The 19,207-nt window shown below is 37.1% G+C and overlaps 1 protein-coding gene across 1 annotated transcript in view; it reads left to right on the forward strand.

The window, feature by feature from the left end:
• CEP192 (centrosomal protein 192) overlaps positions 1 to 19,207 on the forward strand; it is a 162,506-nt gene that overhangs the window by 134,481 nt on the left and 8,818 nt on the right. The window contains exons 44-51 of the mRNA XM_039846883.1: positions 4,264 to 4,442; positions 5,065 to 5,188; positions 9,739 to 9,844; positions 10,289 to 10,496; positions 12,861 to 12,940; positions 13,864 to 13,959; positions 17,522 to 17,641; positions 18,259 to 18,377. Of these exons, the coding sequence (XP_039702817.1) occupies positions 4,264 to 4,442; positions 5,065 to 5,188; positions 9,739 to 9,844; positions 10,289 to 10,496; positions 12,861 to 12,940; positions 13,864 to 13,959; positions 17,522 to 17,641; positions 18,259 to 18,377 (1,032 nt within the window). The remainder of the gene's footprint in view (positions 1 to 4,263; positions 4,443 to 5,064; positions 5,189 to 9,738; positions 9,845 to 10,288; positions 10,497 to 12,860; positions 12,941 to 13,863; positions 13,960 to 17,521; positions 17,642 to 18,258; positions 18,378 to 19,207) is intronic.

Genomic DNA, 19,207 nt, shown 5'->3' on the forward strand with positions numbered 1-19,207 from the left:
CTCAATTTGTATGCTGAAAGTTCATTACTATCTTGCTATAACAATTCTCTTATTATTATTTAAGCTTATAATGCCCTGTTCATAGTAGGGGTTGCACTCCTCTGCTTCTATTTGCCTGATAGTCACTTTACTCATAATTATTTTTATTTTTTTTTGAGGGGCGGGGTTCATTTTGTTTTAGGTGAGCTGACCTCATTCAGTATTTCTTGTAGTGCAGGCCTCGTAGTAGAGAATTCCCTCAATTTTTGTATGTCTAGAAAGGTCTTAATTTCTCCTTCATATCTAAAGGAGAGCTTAGCTGGATACATTATTCTAGGCTGGTTGTTCCTTTCACTTAATAGTTTAAATATTCAATTCCATTCCTTTCTGGCTTGTAAAGTCTGCCCTGAGAAGTCCGAGGATAATGTAATGGGTTTTCCTTTATAAGCGACCGTTTTCTTCTCCCTGGCTGCCCTTGGAATTCTGTCTTTGTTGTTGATTTTTGATAATTTCAATACAGTGTGTCTTCGTGAAGGCCTCTTTGAGTTAAGATAATTGGGTGTTCTATTGACTTCTTGAATTCCAAGCTCCAGCTCATTCCTTAGATTTGGGAAATTCTTGTCCACTATTTGTCTGAAAATGCTTTCTAATCTCTGTTTCTTTTCCTCCCCTTCGAGAATTCTCATTATTCTTATGTTTCCTCTCCTGATGGTATCAGCTAATTCTTGTATTTCTCTTTCATTCTTCGATCTCTCTTTTCTTCCTTCTGATTTATTTCTAGATTTCTGTCTTCAATATCACTGATCCTTTCCTCTGTTTTGTTGACTCCATTACCCAGGCTTGTTATTTCATTTTTCAACTCTTGCAGTGTTTTTTTTCCCTTCAGAAGGTCTCTTCTGTTTTTTTTGTTGTTGTTGTTGTTGTTGTTTTTTTGAGAGTTTCAGTCTTTTTGCTAAAGAGCTCATTCTGCTCATCTAGTTATTTTTTCAATTCCTGAAATTGTCGATATGATTTGTTTTGGATCTCATCGAGTTTTTTCAGAAGTACCATCCTGAATTCTCTGTCATTTAAGTTGCATATTTCTATGTCTATAAGCTTATTTTCTGGAGATTTTTATCTTTCTTTCTGAGATGCCTTGTCACCTTGGTTGTTCATGGTGTTTAATGGACTATTTCTCCGCTTGGGAATTAATGGAAATTTGTTCTGCTTTTTTTTTTTTCCAGAAAGAAGATTTATTGTATAATGGTCCCTAGCCTGTTGCAAATAAGGTGTTTTTCTTTTGGTTTCCAGTAGGTGGCATCTAAGCCCTGTTTTATATAAAGTCCTAAAAAATGCCTTTTTAAAAAATTTTCTTGTCAATATTTAATCATACTCACTACCCTCAGTTTCAGTTCCTGTCAGTGTCAGCGACAGTCTTGGCAATGTTTGCTCAGATTCCCCAGGGGCTCTGCAGTGATTGGTCTAGGATGGTATGGGGGGAGAGGCCCTCTGGGTTGGCAGTTGAGGGCTGTGGCTCAGCCTTGGTTTTGCAACCGGGGCTGGTAAAAATCAACTGTTGTTTCTCTGTGGTCCTGTCCCGCTTCTCTGTCTAATGACTGGGTCTTGTCGCCGCTGCAGGGAGCTCACAGCAGTCCCAGGCAGGGCTTTTCAGAGAAGTCTCCATGCCTTCACCCCTCCCCCTTCTCCTGCCGAGAGTTCAGGAGGCTGTGAGAGGCAGCTTCTTTATTTCTCCCAGTCCATCGACCGACACTTGGAGTTCTGACCTGTGGTAGCTCTTATGTTCAGATTCCACACTCAGACGTGCTCATATGCAGTTTGGGTGTTTTTTGTTCAGTTTTAGATGTTCAGCTTATTGTTTCAAGGGGAGAGATCTGGGAACATCTCTTACTCCGCCATGTTTAATCACTTTACTAATAATTTAAGTGCAACATGAAGAAATCCAGATTGCTAATAGTGTTTCATAGGTCCTTTTTGCAACATGAATTCTCTACTCTGGCTCAAATTTAATGCTATTTGTGCATGTGATATATCGCTTACACAGAAGGGGGAGCCATTTCATTCATGAAAGCTTGCTATACTTTGATGATTACGTAACTTATGTGATATTTTTGCGAACATCTATGCCACATAAATTTATAAATTTCAGATTTCTTTACCATAGACAATTCTAGACATACCAGGGGTATCTTGTTAAAAATATTCTGTAGATAAAGACATTAATATGTGTGCTAGGAGATTTCATTAGTAGAATTACAAGGGGATTTTACCAAGTCATTTTCTTTTCCCCTGGGCTTTCTATGGTAAACAGGAGAAAATAGGCTGCAGGCCAGCTGCGACCCTTTTCTTACCAATGACCTTGATGTTTTTACAGAGTACAGGCCAGTTACTTTGTAAACTATTCCGCAGATTCAGAACACCACAGAAATTATGCTGTTTGTTTTCTCAGTAAACAAAGCTAATTTGTCCCATTACTAGAAATATTTTTTCACTTAGTTAAAACAGTGTCTGCCAGGTTTCTCCACTATAAAGTTAGCTACAGTCTTGTAGGGAGGTAATTGATCATGACTTGATCCTCGTCAAACTTTTCGCACCCAGTGATGATTGTTGCCTGAGTCATATTATTACTATCTTGTTTACCAAATGGTGATTTTCTAATTTCATCTTTCTTTCTACATTTATCAATTGTCTTTCCACTATGAGGAAGAGATTTGCTTTTTCCTCTTTTATGTATTTATTCACTTATATTAGGATGAACTTATGCGTTCAATATTAATCCTTTACTGTCATATTTGGTCCCTTAATTTGATTGCTTGATTGGTGTATCCCCATCATTCTTTGAGCACTTCCTTATTCAGAGGTACAATAGATTATTCAAGGCTCATCTTACACTTCTCCTGTCCAAGCCCTAAAATAGCTGGGACTTCTCTTAGAAGTCCTCGTTTTTTTTGTAGAGAATGGTATTGAAACCAGGATGTGAGTAAGAGTAGTAAGTGCTATTGCTTTTGAATTATCATTACTTGTAGGCTCCCTCAGTGGACAGAGCTAGGAAGTAAATGCATTTATATATAAATCCATGTGTATCCATTATCTGTCTATAAATATGTTAAAACCACAAGTTAACACTGCTACCTCCGATTCTAATGCAGTACAGTGCATTCCATTCTTCCTTTCCCTAATTGTATCTTTTTTTCTCCAGTACCGAGAATCCTGGCTCTATTTGTCCTCAATATATTTACATTTTACTGAATCCTCCTGTTTTTAACCAATCTTATCACATGGTCTCAGTGTTGCCAACTCATATTGACTGAGAGTTCCCTGCAAATCCCAGTGCCACCAACTAAGAGCTCACTGCTGACTCACTCGCCCACCCCCACCACCCCACTGCCTCTAGCTCATGCCTGCTTACTCACTTTTATCTCTACTTACAATGTTAATTTTCTTTTAAGATATTCAGTCAAAGCAAGTTAAAGATAGTAGTTACATATATTTAAAATTATCTTGAAGATCACTTGTGAGGAATTGGTTCTTAGGAAGCTAAAAAGCCAATAATCAAATTTTTTATTTTTAATGGTGCCTTCTTTATTGGTCTGGGGCAGTAGAGGTTCCCTTTAAAAAGGAGGGGACAAGAGGGCAATGGTAAAGGTGAAGAGAGGGATTTCTTTCTGCTGAGTGGTGACTTGAAATAAAGATGTTCCACTCCAGGGTAGGAGAATTTGGGCATCGCACAGTTGAACTTCAATTAAATCATGTGCTTTTCTGATTATAAAATGTATTTGGATTATAATTTTTTGCAATCTAAGGCTTATTAGAAAACAGTTTCAACACTTAATAAAAAAAACTTCTTAAACTCGATTAGCATTTTTTACTGTGATATTTTTTCCAGAAGACTCTTGTTTTAAAGTTTTTTGGTGTTAACATTATGAAACCTGTTATTATTGTGCCGTTATAGATACATTAAGAGAGTCATTGTTTTTGTTTTTTTTTTTTCTTTTAATTCTTAATTTTGGGTAATTTTCTAGTAAATTCTTTTAAGAGATCTCAGGTAGCATGCAGAAGTCAAGGCAGGAAAAATTAAATCATCGGGTATTCTAATTAAAGATTAATATAATAATACTTATACTGTGTTTTTAATACATTAAGAATACACAATATGAAGGACTTTTATTCATTGAAAAATATACAGTATATAATGTACTTTTAGCTTTATATAAATGTTTAGATTTATGAAGATAATATAAATACTTGACACAGTCTGGCTTGTTATCATTTTTTTTCTTTCTATAGTGAATCGGACAGTCTTAGGAAACATGGTGGCAATGTTTCTTTGGATGTTTTACCAGTTAAAGGTCCTCAGAGTTCTCCACCTCTTTCACAAGCTGTTTACTCACCTCAAGATAAATCATCTTCTGAAGAAATATGGACTGTCCAACCTGAACACTTGATTTTGGTAGCCCCTACTACTTGTGAGTATGACAATGATGAAACTACAGGAATGCGCTCTGAAACTCAGGGCTGTATGTATTTAACTCTGTACCCATGGCTCATCTATGAGATATACATGGATTTTATTCAGATGTGACCGATGGCTTTCACAGGTCCTCCTCATTTATTAGAGACCTAACTCAGACTTGACCAGAGCTTCATTCTGACACAAGGCCATGGTCCTCAGTCCAAGTTCCCAGTTCCCCATATGGCAGAGCCATGCATCCCTTCCTGCCATCACATCCTCTGCCCCAAAGAACTCATTTGGCACTTGGCCTCTTTTACCTTTAACATTGATAAAGTTGGTTCATATAGTAGGAACAAATCTGGTACCTATGTATGTACCTGAGATAAGACCAGGTGGTAACAGTTTCCAGATTTTCTTTTTTCTCTGACTTTGTTCAGTAATGAACTTTGTTCAGTACCTTTGTAGTTTCTAAGAGTAAACAGATGGTCTTGATTTGAAATTCCTGTACTTGGGCAGTTGAGAAAGCAAAATAAGCTGGTTTACTGGTGTACTTATTTAGTATTTATTTTTACTGTTTATTAACTTTATCTTTTTCACTAATACTAAATGTAAGTAACATTTATCTGATATAATAGGTGATCTGGCAAAAACTGGACGTTTCCAGATTTTAAATAATTCTGTTAGGTTACTGAAATTTGAGCTGTACTGGCCAGCACATTGTCTTACGGTAACACCGCAACATGGATTTATCGAGCCAGAGTAAGTATGACCTTCCCTTTTCTCTGGGTGTTATTCAGATGCTAGCATGGTGACTTTCTAAGGGTTAAATAACATGCCACTTGACTCAGTAGAATTTTTTTGTGTGCTAACTGTACAGAGCGCCATGGATGTTTCTGTAGGACTTACAGTGAGTTTAAGACTCATGCCTCTTAGCGGAATAAAGACCTTGTCCACAGCCAATTGTGGTATATAGCCTAAAAGGGTCAAAAAAAGACGTGTGAGGTGGGAAAGAGTTCCTGGAGTGGAAGACATCTGAATATTTTTCTGATATATTGTTCAGCCTGCAAAATAACAAAGCAAGGGATACATTTGGGCCTGTGTTGAGGGGTGGTGGTCTCTGCCTTCCATTACCTTGAGTTTGGCTGGCTTACTAACTGCTGATTTAGTCTAAAAGGTATTTTATAGACAAAGCTTCCTGCGTAATATGTCCGAGCCATAACTTAGCTTGCTGTTTTCGGCAAAGAACATTCTAAGATAGAAGTCTTTTGGGGCCTAATGTTGATAAGCAGCTTCCCTCTATATGCAGCTTAATTATTAATAGGAGGTAAAGCAATAGCTCTGCAGCTTTTCAGGGACTTTATCTGGGTCGGCAAAAGACATTCACATCTGAAAGCTGCTTCATATTTAGGAATAGCAGCTTTGCAGAAGAGCAACATGAAGTTTATTTACTTTTGCAAAATGATGGAGTATGCATTTTAGAAGCATTTACTTGAGTAAGACTCAGGTAAGGTACAGATAGGGGCACTCCAGAGAAACATTCCTAGGACCAAAGCAGTCAACCATTTTTACTGATTTACTAATTAATGGTTAAAAATCTAGGGAAATGTTAGGGCAGGTTGTTCACAAATAACTTTTACATTGCCCCATGTATTTAGCTAGTAGCAATAGAAAATAATCTTGCTCAGTCATTTTTTTAAAAATAACTTATTTTTCAGTAACAGTTGACATATTAGTTTCAGGTGTACAACATAGTGCTTAGACATTTACATAACTTAGAAAGTGATCACCCCAATAAATCTAGTACCCATTTGACACCATGCATAGTTATTACAATATTATTGACTGTATTCTTTATGCTATACTTTACATCCCCATGACTATTTTGTAACTACTAATCTCTTCACTTTTTTACCCATCCTTCCTACCCCTTCCATCTGGTAGCCATCAAAATATTCTCTATCTGTGAGTTTCTGTTTTGTTTGTTTATTTCATTCTTTAGATTCATTATGTAAGTAAAATCTTATGGCATTTGTCTTTATCTGACTTACTTCCCTCTGCACAATACCCTCTTGGTCCATCCATGTTGTTGGAGATGGCAAGATTTCATTCTTTTTTGTGGCTGAGTACTATTCTATTATATATATGTGCCACCCCTTCTTGATGCATTCATCTACTGATGGACACTCAGGTTGCCTCCATATCTTGGCTATTGTAAATAATGCTGCAATGAACATATATTTTCACATGTCCCTTCAAAGTAGTTGTTTTGGGGTTCTTCGGATAAATTCCCAGAAGTGGGATTACTGGATCCTTCTTTGTCTCTTGTTATAGCCTTTGTTTTAAAGTATATTTTGTCTGGTATAAGGAGTTTCACCCTTAGGTTCAGGACTTTATGCTTTTTTTAATTTCCATTTTAATGAAATACCTTTTTCCACTCCTTTTGGTTTGATGGTGGTGAACTCTTAGCTTTTTCTAGTCTGGGAAGCTCATGATCTGTCCTTTGATTCTAAATGATAGCTTTGCTAGGTAGAATCATCTTGTTTGTAGGTCATTGCTTTTCATTATTTTGAATATTTCATGCCAGTCCCTTCTGGCCCGCAAAGTTTCTGTTGAGAAATCAGTTGACAGTCTTATGGGAACTTTGTTGTAGGTAACTAGATGCTTTTCTCTTGCTGCTTTTAAGATTCTCTCTTTCTCTTGAAGCTTTGGCTTTTAATTATGTAGCTTGGTGTGGGCCTCTTTAGTTCATCTTGTTTGAGACTCTGCATTTCTTGGGGCTTGTATGTCTATTTCCTTTACTAGGTTAGGGAAGATTTCTGTCATTATTTCTTGAAATAGGTTGTCAATTCCTTATTTTCTCTCTTCTTCTGGCACCCCTATGATGTAAACGTTGGTACAATTGATGTTAAATGGCACCTTAAACTATCCTAATTTTTTTGAATTCTTTTTTTGTTGCTGTTCTGATTGGGTGTTTTCTGCTACCTTATCTTCTAAATTGCTGATTTGATATCTCTGCTTCATCTAATCAACTGATGATTCCCTCTAATATGTTCTTCATTTCAGTTAGTCTTCATCTCTGGCTGGTTCTTTTCGATGTTTTCTATCGTCTTTTTCATGTTTTCTATCTCTTTGAGATCTTTGAGATCTCTCTCTGAGATCTTTGAGCATCCTTATAACCAATGTTTTGTACTCTGCATCTGGTAAATTGCTTGTCTCCATTTTGTTTGGTTCTTATTCTGGAGCTTTGTTCAGTTTTTTCCTGGAGCTTTGTTCTGTTCTTTCATTTGGGACATGTTCATTTGTCTTCCCATTTTGGCTGCCTCCCTGTCTTTGTATGTATTAGGAAAAGCTGCTACGTTTCTCAGCCTTAGTAGAGTGGCCTTATGTAGTAGGTGTCCTGTGGGGCGCAGTGTCCCTTGTGTGGATTGTGTGTGCCTTCCTGTTGTAGTTAAGCCTCGGTTGCTCTTGGCATATCAATGAGAGGGATCAACTCTCAGGCTGATTGTTTGTGAAGACTGGCTGTGATTACAGTGAAGGGGCTCTTGTACAGGAGCTGACCCTATGAAGCAGGATTCACTTTTGCAGGGCTCTGGTGCCTGCTGAGTCTGCTCTTTGGGTGTGTTGTTTGTGGAGGTAGTCAGGTGGAGCTCTAGTGTGGTCTGAAGCTGGCCACTGGGTGTGTTGTTTGCGGGGCCTCTTGGGAGGGGCTCTGTTTCAGGCCAAGGTCAGCTGCTGCCTGTGTTCTGCCAGAGGCCACTTAGTGTGAGCAACAAAGTGATCTGCCTCTTGTGCTGGGCTTGGAAGTGCCTGGGGGAGGCTGACCTATGAATCGAGGTTGGCTTGGGGCTGCTTTGCAAGAGATACAGGGCATGCCAAGGGCAGATGCTGCTTGTTTAGGGTTTGTTAACCTATGAAAGATTTAGGAAATTTTGCAGCCTGAGCCAAGACAGACTATTTTTAAGGAAAAGCCACTGGCAGCTGCTTGGATGGGCCCGCAAGTTGGGTGGGGCAGGGTCTCAGAATCACCAGGGCAAGGCGAATAGTGTTAGCCTGGTTGATGGAGCCTCAGATATGATGTCCACCTCCATCTGCATACTGGGTTGGGAGAAGGCTCAACAAAGGAACAATGGCATATGCCAGCACATCTTTCTGGGTGAAAGCTTCCCCTTTAGTCCTTGCCATGAAGCCAGACAATTCATTTCCTCCCTGTATGTCCTGGCATCTTTTAAGCTGTTGCCCCGGTGCTGGAGCTCAATGAGTGAGTCTGTCAGAGAGTAAGTCTGTGCATAGGCCCTTTAAAAGGAACACCTGAGACTGCAGCTACCCTTCATCTTACTCGGCCACAATCTCCACTGCATTTCACAGCTAGAGTTGTGGAAACTTCTCTCCCTGGCACTTGAAATCTGGCCTGGGAAGCTTGGTGTGGGGCTGGGACCCATCTCTCTTCAAGGGGGACCTCTGAAGCCAAGAATTTCCTCCCAATTTTTAACCACCATTCATGAGTGTTGGGCCAGCCCCTTTCGTGTCTCCACCCCTCCTACCAGTCTCTATGTGGCTTCTTCTACATACCCTTAGTTATAGAACTTTTGTTCAGCTAGACTTCAGGCAATGTTCGCTGATGGTTGTTCTGTAGTTTAGTTGCAATTTCGATGTGGTCACTAGAGGAGGTAAGCACAGCATTTACCTAGTTTGCCATATTGACCAGAAATCTTTGCCATTTTCGTCACGTGTACCAAAATATCTTTGGTAAATGGTGATTTCTTTTAAGGCACAAATCTAACTACATCATCCACAATTTAAAGTTTTTTTGACATCCTTTAGCTCTTGAAGAGAACATTGAACATAGAAAATTTTAGCAACTGAGAAAAAAAAGAAATAACCTTTTTTTTTTTTTAAATTTCATTTTATCTCTTTCTTTTTCTTCCAGTTTTCTCCTCACCTGTTACATTCTCTTTATACTGTGACAGTTTCATTTTTTATTATCAAGTGGCTCAGAGCTTTTGTAGTTTTGGTCTTTTGCTCCAGAAATTTGTATCTGAATTGCTTTTTAAATGAACTTTCTACTGTACGGTTTGTTTTCATAAGAGTTTCACCCTTAGGTTCATGGGTTTATGCCACTTAACTTTTTGTTAGCCACTGTGTTGGGGGTGAATGCAAAATCAGATGTGTGTGAGAGCTCATCTCTGTTCTCTGCTCTTTCTGAGCAATAAGGAAATAGTCTTTGATAGAACAGTATTTATAACTCTTGTGGCTATTGGTATTAAAGTATAGAATATTCTTGGTTTTCATTATTAAATTCTTTTTTTAAGGAGTAAGCTACAAATTCTTGTGAGTCCTAATTCCACCTTATCCACAAAACATTCAATATTCCCATGGAGTGGTTTGATCTATATACACTGTGACAATGGACAGAAGGTACTTTTTAATTTTTTTTTTTTTCCGAGCAACATTTCTTTTGTAGCTTAGGTGTCATAATCCTTTTTTAGCACTTACAGTTCAGAAATCGAATAAAAGTATATGTTCTTTCAGCCCCAATGGACTTATTTAAATAGAGCATTTAGTAGATATTAATGTTCTGAATGATTTTCCTGGGTTGAGGCAGGAGTGGAGAGTGGGGCCTAGAAGCCATTATTAATTTGCCAAATTTGCTTCGGAAAAAAAAAAGAGCATTTGAGAAGAGGTCATAAAGTCAGAGATTTACTTTGAGATCTGAATAAACTAATTTCTAAATTTATCAGTGTTTCATTTGTTTTGCATTACTTTCCCCTATGACTTAAAAATAGGATTTTTTTTTTTTTTTTTTTTTAAGAAAGATAGTTACATTTCTGTCTTATTATCCTTTTATTTGGCCCATTTCAGAAAATTGTGAAAGTTCAAATTAGAGAAGACTTGAGCCAGGAAGAACTTCTCACTCCTTTGGCCTCCAGCTCATTTGGAATTTCTTCTCGAGTAACTGAGCCTTCAGCTAGTCATCTGGTAAAACCAATGACAAAACCACCCTCCACAAAAGTTGAGATAAGAAACAAGACTGTTACTTTTCCTACAGTAGAACCTGGTGAAACTTCAGGTATCCTGTCACAAGATTATTTAATTAAAATGTCTACTGACATATTGAGTGTAATTGAGTTAACCATGTGTTAGTGATAGGTATAAAATTTTACCCCTTTACTGCAGGACAAAATCAAGTAGTCATTGACAGTTATTTCAATGATGAGCTGGATTTGGCAGAGCTTAAAAATCGTAAACTTTTACATCTCAGCATTTAACAAATCTTTGTATTCCAGGAGCCTTAGATTTTACTTGGTTAGAACCATCCCTCCCCAACTCTCACTAGATCTTTGACTAGAATTACTAATAGCTTAGTAGCTGAAGAAGAAAGGAAAATGAGTAGAGCCTGGCTCTGTTACGTACTGATGTGACTTTGAATCTCAGTGTTTGTCTGTCTCTCTCACTCTTTCTCCCTCTCTCTGTCCCCCAACCCTTCCCTCACACCCCATCTCTCTCTTCCTCTCTCCTCCTCAGTTCCTCCCTCCCAGCTCAGACTGAAAGACTATTAGAAGAGATTTGGGACCATTTATCACCTGGCCTTCTAAGCTCCCAGCCTTTCATTGGTTTTGTCTTCCACTCAGGTTTCCTTCTTTCACTCCTGGATTTTGTCTTCACCAATAGCTATACCATGTTTTCGCTCTCGGTTTCAGGACTGTCACTTCTTGGCCATCACCCCTGTCTTTATAGCTCAGTTACTGTAGGAATTACAGCAGTTATCTAACCTCATTCCAACTTCCAGGTTATTAACCCTACTATTTTTTCATTCTCCATTGTCCTACCTATATCCCACTTCTCTTACAGCCCTCTTTGAAATCTGAGGTCTGTCATTGTAATTACTACTGCACAAACATTCTTAACTGCCATGTGCCCGCTCTCCCTCTGCATTCCTATCTGGCAAAATCCTAGCCCTTGTTAAAACCAGTTGTCTACTTACTCCATGTCTCTACCCTACAGAATAACATTTCTGGAGAAAACTACAAACACGCTGACTGATTCATGAGCTCAGCTCTCAGATCAACACTAGGCTTTCTCCCAGCCCTCCTTGGTCCATCTCCAGCAGTTATTTAGCAGCTCCTTTCTTCTCAAAGCTCCTACTCCTCCTGTCCTCTCTTAATTCTGTTCTCTTTCCAACTCTTTACCTTGTTTCACACATCGTTGAAAATATAGAAGCCTTGAGGCTAAATGAAAGGCTGTTTCCACCACAGACAAACCCTTCTGCTTGAGATCTAGGCCCATCTATTCTTGCCCTCTTGAGCTTCTTCCAGCTCTTTCTCACTCCTGTGTCATCAGTTCCTCCCCCGTTATTGATGCATTTCCATTAGTACACAGTATGCTCTCCTGTGAACTATTTAAGAAATGCCTTCCTTGGCCCCACATCTCCTTGCTGCAGCTGCCCTCTTTCTCAATACCTCTTGCTAGTGAAATGATTGTACTCCCTGGCTTCAGTTCCTCAGTTTATTTAGCTGCTGCCACCACCACACCCTGAACTGCCACTCCTTTTGAGGTCACTGAAAAGCTCCATTTTGCCAAATCTGTCATCTCTTTTATGTGTCTTTGTTAATTTAATTTATCAACACTGTTGACCACTCTCCCTCCTTGAAATGCTTCCTTCTTAGACGCTCTCCTGGTTTTCCCTGCCTCATGCGTTCCTTCTCAGGTTCCACTGCTGACTCCTGTTCTTCCTGGGCCTGTCTGTGTTCCCTTCCCTCTGCTCTCCCTGTGCCCCAGATGTACCCACCAGGCACCTGCTCAATTTCTGCACGTGGACATCTCGCAAAAACAGAACTCTTGTTTTACCCATGAAACCTGCTTCTCCTCTAGCCTCACCCATATCTGTCAGTTAGTGGCTCCACTGTCTGCCCATTTCATTGAGCCAAATCTCTAGAAGTTGATTTCTCTTCCCTCCCTCTTCCTATCCAGTGCATTAGGAAGTCCTTTGCAGTCTGTTTTCAAAATGGGTCCTATATCTGCCCACTGCTTTTCCTCCCACTGTACTGATTCAACTACTACAGTGACGTCTTATCAGGGTTCCTCTTGACCCCTTTGCAGTCTCTTTTCTCCACAACAGCCATTAATTTCTTAAAAACATAAGTTACCAAGTCACCTCATTGCTCCCTTCCTTAAGTCTTTCAGTAGCTTTGCATTGCACTTTGATGAAATTCGAAATAGGATCCTGTCAAATGTGATTTTTTTAGGAAATACTATCGTTCCTGTTGGACTCCTCTAGGGATCTAATAATTGTATTCTTTTCCTTATGATGAAGTAATCACATCATAAGGAAAAAATACAATCATTACAGGTAATTGTCACATATTATTACTGTAATCTGCTTGTTTACTTAGCTCTCCAAGAGTTTGAGTTGTTACACATGTGTTCCTTTTAGAAAATTATCTGGAACTTGAGAATCATGGTAACACAGAAGTGAAGTGGCGTCTGTCATCTTTAGCACCACCTTATGTCAAGGTCAGTAATAATTGCCTTGAATATATTTGTTTTAATGTTTAAACTTTAGGCAGGGTGTTTTAAAAATCAAATTATTAACATAGGTTGAGATTATTGGCTTTTTGTTCCACTAACTCATTTATTTGATAGTCTCTATAGGTGGGGCTAATACATGCCTATTCTTTTCACAAGGTGGTTTTGAGAGTAAAGTTAGAGAATGTGTGTAAAAATATGCGCTTACTCTGTTTAATACTATCTTCTATAGCCCTGATTTTTATCTGAAATAACTTTATCTTGAAAAATATATTAGAATTTTATTATAGAACATTGTGTATGTGCACATACATTTTCCCCTCCCATGTTCTAATCACTGTTGTATGTTTTTCACCAGTGAGTGCTAGTGCAGGAGATAGAATTGAATGTTCTTTGCCACTGAGTATTATTAACCTTCTGTATATTGCAAATAGTCTCTGCTGGTGGGCACTGTCTGAACTGAGTGTGTTGTCATGTGTGTTGGTTAGAATACCACATGGCATTTTTGGCATGCGTTTTGTGTGATGGTAACAGTTTTGAGCCATAATATTAACAAAGCTTGTGTAAAAGAATGCTGGATCTACTGAAAATAAAGAACTGGTATCATGTAGGATGTTAAGATGTACACTCAGCAAGTCTTCAGGTTCTTTGCAGAAGAGACAGCCCTTCAACATTATGAACAGCGTTCTAAAGATCACTAGCCAGAGAGGAATGGCTGCTAATATAGGGAGAAGAGTCAGCATGAGCCCTTGTGTGAGCCAGATCTAATAGCGTTCCCACTCCACAGCAGGCATTGAGCTCTCTTTTTCTGGATTTGGGTGTCCTCGATAACCATGAAGGTATTACTCTGAATTGACTCGTTGCTTTTATATTTTTTTCGTCATTCGATTGTTTAAATGGTTACTTTGTAGGGAGTTGATGAAAGTGGAGATGTTTTTAGAGCTACCTATGCAGCATTCAGATGTTCTCCTATTTCTGGTATACTGGAAAGCCATGGAATCCAAAAGGTGAGTTTTGATCCTTTTTTTACAGCCATCTGGTAAGAACATGGTGTTGATTAGCCAGGAGTGTCTCATTTGTTTCCATCCAGAGCAGTTTGTTTCGCCTAGACCAGTGCTGGTCACAGCCAGGCTGCCACAGAAGGGACACTTCTCAGCGCAAAACATTGGACTGTTTCCTGCAGCCATAAGTCTTGCTTTCTGATCAGCAAAACAAAATACCATGCTTAGTGGTATGATTGATATACATTCTCATATAAGCACTTCATGTAGCCTCAGGCTGCCAGTACTTCGAGTAGTGCTAATCTAGACAATAGTTTTGTCCACCAGCTATAGTCAGAAAAATCTACTAATATCAGAACAGCTTAATGTTCATGTCATAGTCATTAGTATATTTTCATGGGTAAGTGGTAACAGATCCCTTTAGTACCATGACCCTTTTAATTAATTTGTAGACCTGATATAGCCCCGTCAAATCTCTCTTAGTGACACTAGTCATTCATTTGGCCTCAGTAATATACTTTTTCATGCTAGTAGCTGAAACTTGTTTAAACTATAGCACTTATATAATATTGGTTCATTTATTTATTCAAGGGATCAGACTTATAATAAGTTCTAGAATAATGTCGTGAACTCATAACTGACCATAAAAGAATCTTTGAGCCATGATGGTAATCACAAACTGTATGCAGTTTGTGTCTATATACCAGGCTTCCATAGGATTTCTGACTTTGGGAAAGGCACCCAATTCTACAAGCATATTTTATTTCATCTTTCAGGCCATAATAGAGCAAAGCAATAGAACAGATAACAGGCACATTGCTCAACAAAAGTTCAATATCTGAAGGGAAGTTGCAAAAAATAATAATAATAATAAGCAGGAAAGATATTCCATGTTCATGGATCAGAAGACCTGACATTATTAAAACATCAGTACTCCCTAAATTGATCTAAAATTCATAAAGATTTTCAGGGGACCCAGAATAACCAAAACAATCTTGAAAAAGAACAAAGTTGGCAAAATTCATACTTCCTAATTTCCAAGCCTACAGTAATCAAAATTGTGTGGTATTGACATAGACATATTGAATATGTGGAATAGACTTGAAAGCCCCAAAATAAACCATAATACTTCTAGCCAGTTGATTTTTTTCAAGAAAGGTACCAAAACAATTCAGTAAGGAAAAGAATATTTTTCAACAAAGGCGTGGGGAAAACTGATGTCCACATGCAAAAGAATTAAGTTGTATCCCAATAAAAACAAATAACTAGTTTAAAAAAATGGGTAGAGGATCTGAATAGATATTTCTCCAAAGAAGATATATAGGTGGCTGATAAACACATGAAAAGATGCTTAGAATTACTAGTCCTCAGGGAAATGCAAAGTAAAACCATAATGAGATATCACTTCACACCCCCTAGGATGACTATGATTTTTAAACAACAACAACAAAACATAATAACAAGTGTTAGAAAGGATATGGAGAAATTAGAACCCTAATATACTCACTGCTAGTAGGAATGAAAAGTGGTACAACCAGTGTGGAAAACATAAAATTACTATATGACTCAGGAATTCCGCTTCTGGGCATATATTCCCCCAAATGAAAACCAGTATTCAAACAAAAACTTGTATGCAAACATGCATAGCAGCCTTATTCAAAATAGCCAAAAAGGGTGAAATAACCCAAATGTCCATCAACTGATGGATGGATAAACAAAATATTCATACAATGAAATATCAATTGGCAATAAAAAGGAATTACCGATAATATGCTACTTCATGGATGAACCTTGAATATGCTAAGTGAAAAAAGCCAGATACCAAAGACCACATATTATATGATTTAAATTACTTTATATATCTAGAATGGGTAAATCTATAGAGACAAAGTAGATTTCATGGTTGCTGGACCTGAGCGTGAGGATAGTGGAGAAGGGGAAAGGACTTGATAATAGTATAGGGTTTCTTTATGGATTGTTGAAAATATTTTAAAATTAGATTGTGGTGATGGTTGCACAGTTCTGGAGATATTAAAAACTATTTGAAATAGGTAAATTGTATGATATGTGAATTATATCTCAGTAAAGCTATAAGAAAAGAATAATGAGGGTACAGGACTAGATTGTCTCCCACGAATTTCTCTTTTTCACATAATCCTTAACATAGAAATGTAACCTTCTGAATTTTGTTGTGTTCATCATTATATAACCTGGCCCAAACTAACTGCTTACCACATTGTCAAATCACATTTGTCAAATGAATTCTAGGTCTGGTTTCTTAATTTAAGTGGGGGAGGGGGAAGCAAGGCACATCATTCTGGGACCATTTAGGGGAGTGTTACCAAATAGCACAATTATTGATTTATATAATAGTGATTCAGAAGGGGGAAAAATAGTTTATTACAACCTAATTCTTAAAGTAAAAGATGTACACATTTTTTGAAACATTGGTCAATTTGATGTGCAATTAAATAAGCTAATGAATGTTAAAGTTCCCGTTATGTCTCTACTGTATAACATGCAGTAATAGGTTTCTATCCTTTTTATTTTTTGATGTTGGAAGGAGATAGAAGTGGGATTTGTAGAATACATGCTACTGCCACCAATAATTCCAGATAATTTGTGTATTTTGACCACTTAGGACATGATTGTTTTCGTTCTTCCTTGATTTTCTCAGTGTCCTTGTCATTTTCAGTGTAACTCCCTAATCTTGATCTCATCTCCTTGATCAGTATCCTGCCTTTGCCTCCATGCTCTCAGGTTGCTGGCTGCATTGTGTTCTGTAGTGACAAAAATTAGATCACTTAAGTGTTTTAATGTTAAGTTCAGAATCAAAGATATTGATTAATTGTTAACCTGACTAGTAGTCAGTATTTTTAACATTAAATTCTTTGATAAAGAAAGCTCTTAATGCTGGTAAACTTTATAAAATACTATTTGTAAATATTATAGTTTCCTCATTATTGAGCTTTTCATAGGTTTTATGCATATAGTTTTTATCTATAACTTTGAGCTATATGGTCAGGGTTACTGGTTCTGACTGACATTCTGAAGTTAATTATAAAAGCTGCTAATGTGTAGCATAGTGGTGCTTCTCTTTTCTACTTCCTGTTATACACCCATACTTCTTTCACATTTTCTGTATGTTCTTCCTGTCCTCTCCTTTAAGTGGTTTTGTGCTGTCCTCTTAGTACTTTACCACTTGGCCAGCAGAGGGTTCCATAAGCATTGCAGTGGAAGACTGAACTGTGTGTTTAGAGTCGAACCTTCTTCATTTAGCTCTTGTACTTGACAGCTCTAGAATTTTTGATAACTTTTTTTTTTCCAATTAAAAAAATTTATGTTTTGTAGAATATGTTACATAAAGCCTAAACAAATGTAATTTGGATCTGTTATAGTAACAAGCCCACTCAAAATAGAATTGTTTAAATTCTTTTTCAATTAGTGGCAAAACTAGCCAATGCAAAAATATTTTTCCATTTAATTTTTCATACCAACACTTTGAATTGTTAATCTGACTACATGTAAAGTTCAGCATCTAAATTTCTCTCCTGGATGTGTTTTGTAGGTCTCCATTACATTTTTGCCCAGAGATAAAGGGGATTATGCCCAGTTTTGGGACGTTGAGTGTCACCCCTTTAAAGAACCTCACATGAAACATACCTTGAGATTTCAACTCTCTGGACGAGTGAGTATTGCATTGAATTTAAGTAAATTATTGTGTATATGTATTAAAAACACTAAGTGAAGCAGACATGAAAAACTAACCTGAAAATGCAGAATATTTCCCTGGTATTATTCTAATTTCATTAATTCTTCTGTATAGCTCTATAATCTTAATTATTTTTAATTAATTAATTTTTTATGGTGGCATTGGTTAACGAAATCGGGTAAGTTTCAGCTGTACATTTTAACAGTAAGGCACTTACATATTTACACTGTGTGCTTACCTCCCATGATTAGATTTCTTTCTGTTACCACATATTTAATCCCTTTTACCCCATCTGTAATCTTAATTTTATCATTTATTTTTATTGACTGGCATGTTCGAGGTCTGGGTTTGCCTTTATGAAATCTGTCTGACATGATTAGGTAAGATTGTGTGTGTGTGTACACGTGTTGGTGTGTGCACTTGTGTAAGAAACTGAACAATGCAAAGTATAGGGTTTGAGATTTAGGGAATTTGAAAATATTGTCCCCTTTTAAAAAATTATGAAGGAAACAGTAGAATTCAAATAGATAAATGTCCATATATTTTCCTAAAGTATTCTCTTCTTCAACCCCATGATTTTCTTTTTAATACAGAGTATCAAAGCAGAAAATGAGCTTGAAAATTCATGCATTTCTACAAATACTCTTATTAAAATAGATAATTTAGTTAAGCCCCGAAGACAAGCTGCATCAGAGGCTTCTCTCATACATGGGTATGTTGTTTTTGTCATTCTTATAAATTTTTTCCCAATACTTTATTGAAGTATAATTACATTCAGTAAAATGCTCCATGACTTTAACTACAAGTTTACATGTATTACTACCACTCCAGTCGAGATAGAGACTGTTTTTCTTCCCTCTAGAAAGTTTTTTTGTGTCCCTTTGCAGTCAACCCCCACCCTCACTCCATGGTTTGTTATCTATTGCCATGGGTTAGTTTCGTTGAATTTTATTTTCATATGCATTCTTTCTGTCTGGATTCTTTCACTTAACATACTTTTTTGGGAGATTCATTTGTGTTGTTGAGTATATCTGTAGTTTATTTCCTTTCTTTTTGTTTGTTTAGTATTCCATTCTACAAACATATCATTATTTATTCATTTTCTTGTTGACATTTGGGTATCTTCTAATTTGGAGCCATTATGAATGAAGGTGCTGTGAATGTTATTGTACATGTATTTTTGTGGACATATTTTTTCATTTTGGGGGAGTAAAAGTACCTAAGAATAGAATTGTTGGGTCATATGACAAGCATGTGTTTAACTTTAAAATAAACTGCCAAATAATTTTCTTAAAGTAGTTGTACCATTTTACATTCCCAAAAACATTTTAAAAAAATGAAAGTAGATTCTTAAAAGCTTCTAAAAATGTTTATTTTATACTCATAACTTACACAGCTTTAATGATAATATTTAAGTATTTTACCTAATGAAAATGTTTCTAATAATCCTTAATTAACTAATATTTAGGTCTAAGTTCTGGAGGAATGTACTCGTAAGAAAAATATATGTTAAATACCTGCCGAATTTAATATAAATGTAGT

The sequence above is a fragment of the Pteropus medius genome, unplaced genomic scaffold (assembly GCF_902729225.1).
Source record: "Pteropus medius unplaced genomic scaffold, Ma_sr-lr_union100, whole genome shotgun sequence".
Taxonomy (NCBI): domain Eukaryota; kingdom Metazoa; phylum Chordata; class Mammalia; order Chiroptera; family Pteropodidae; genus Pteropus; species Pteropus medius.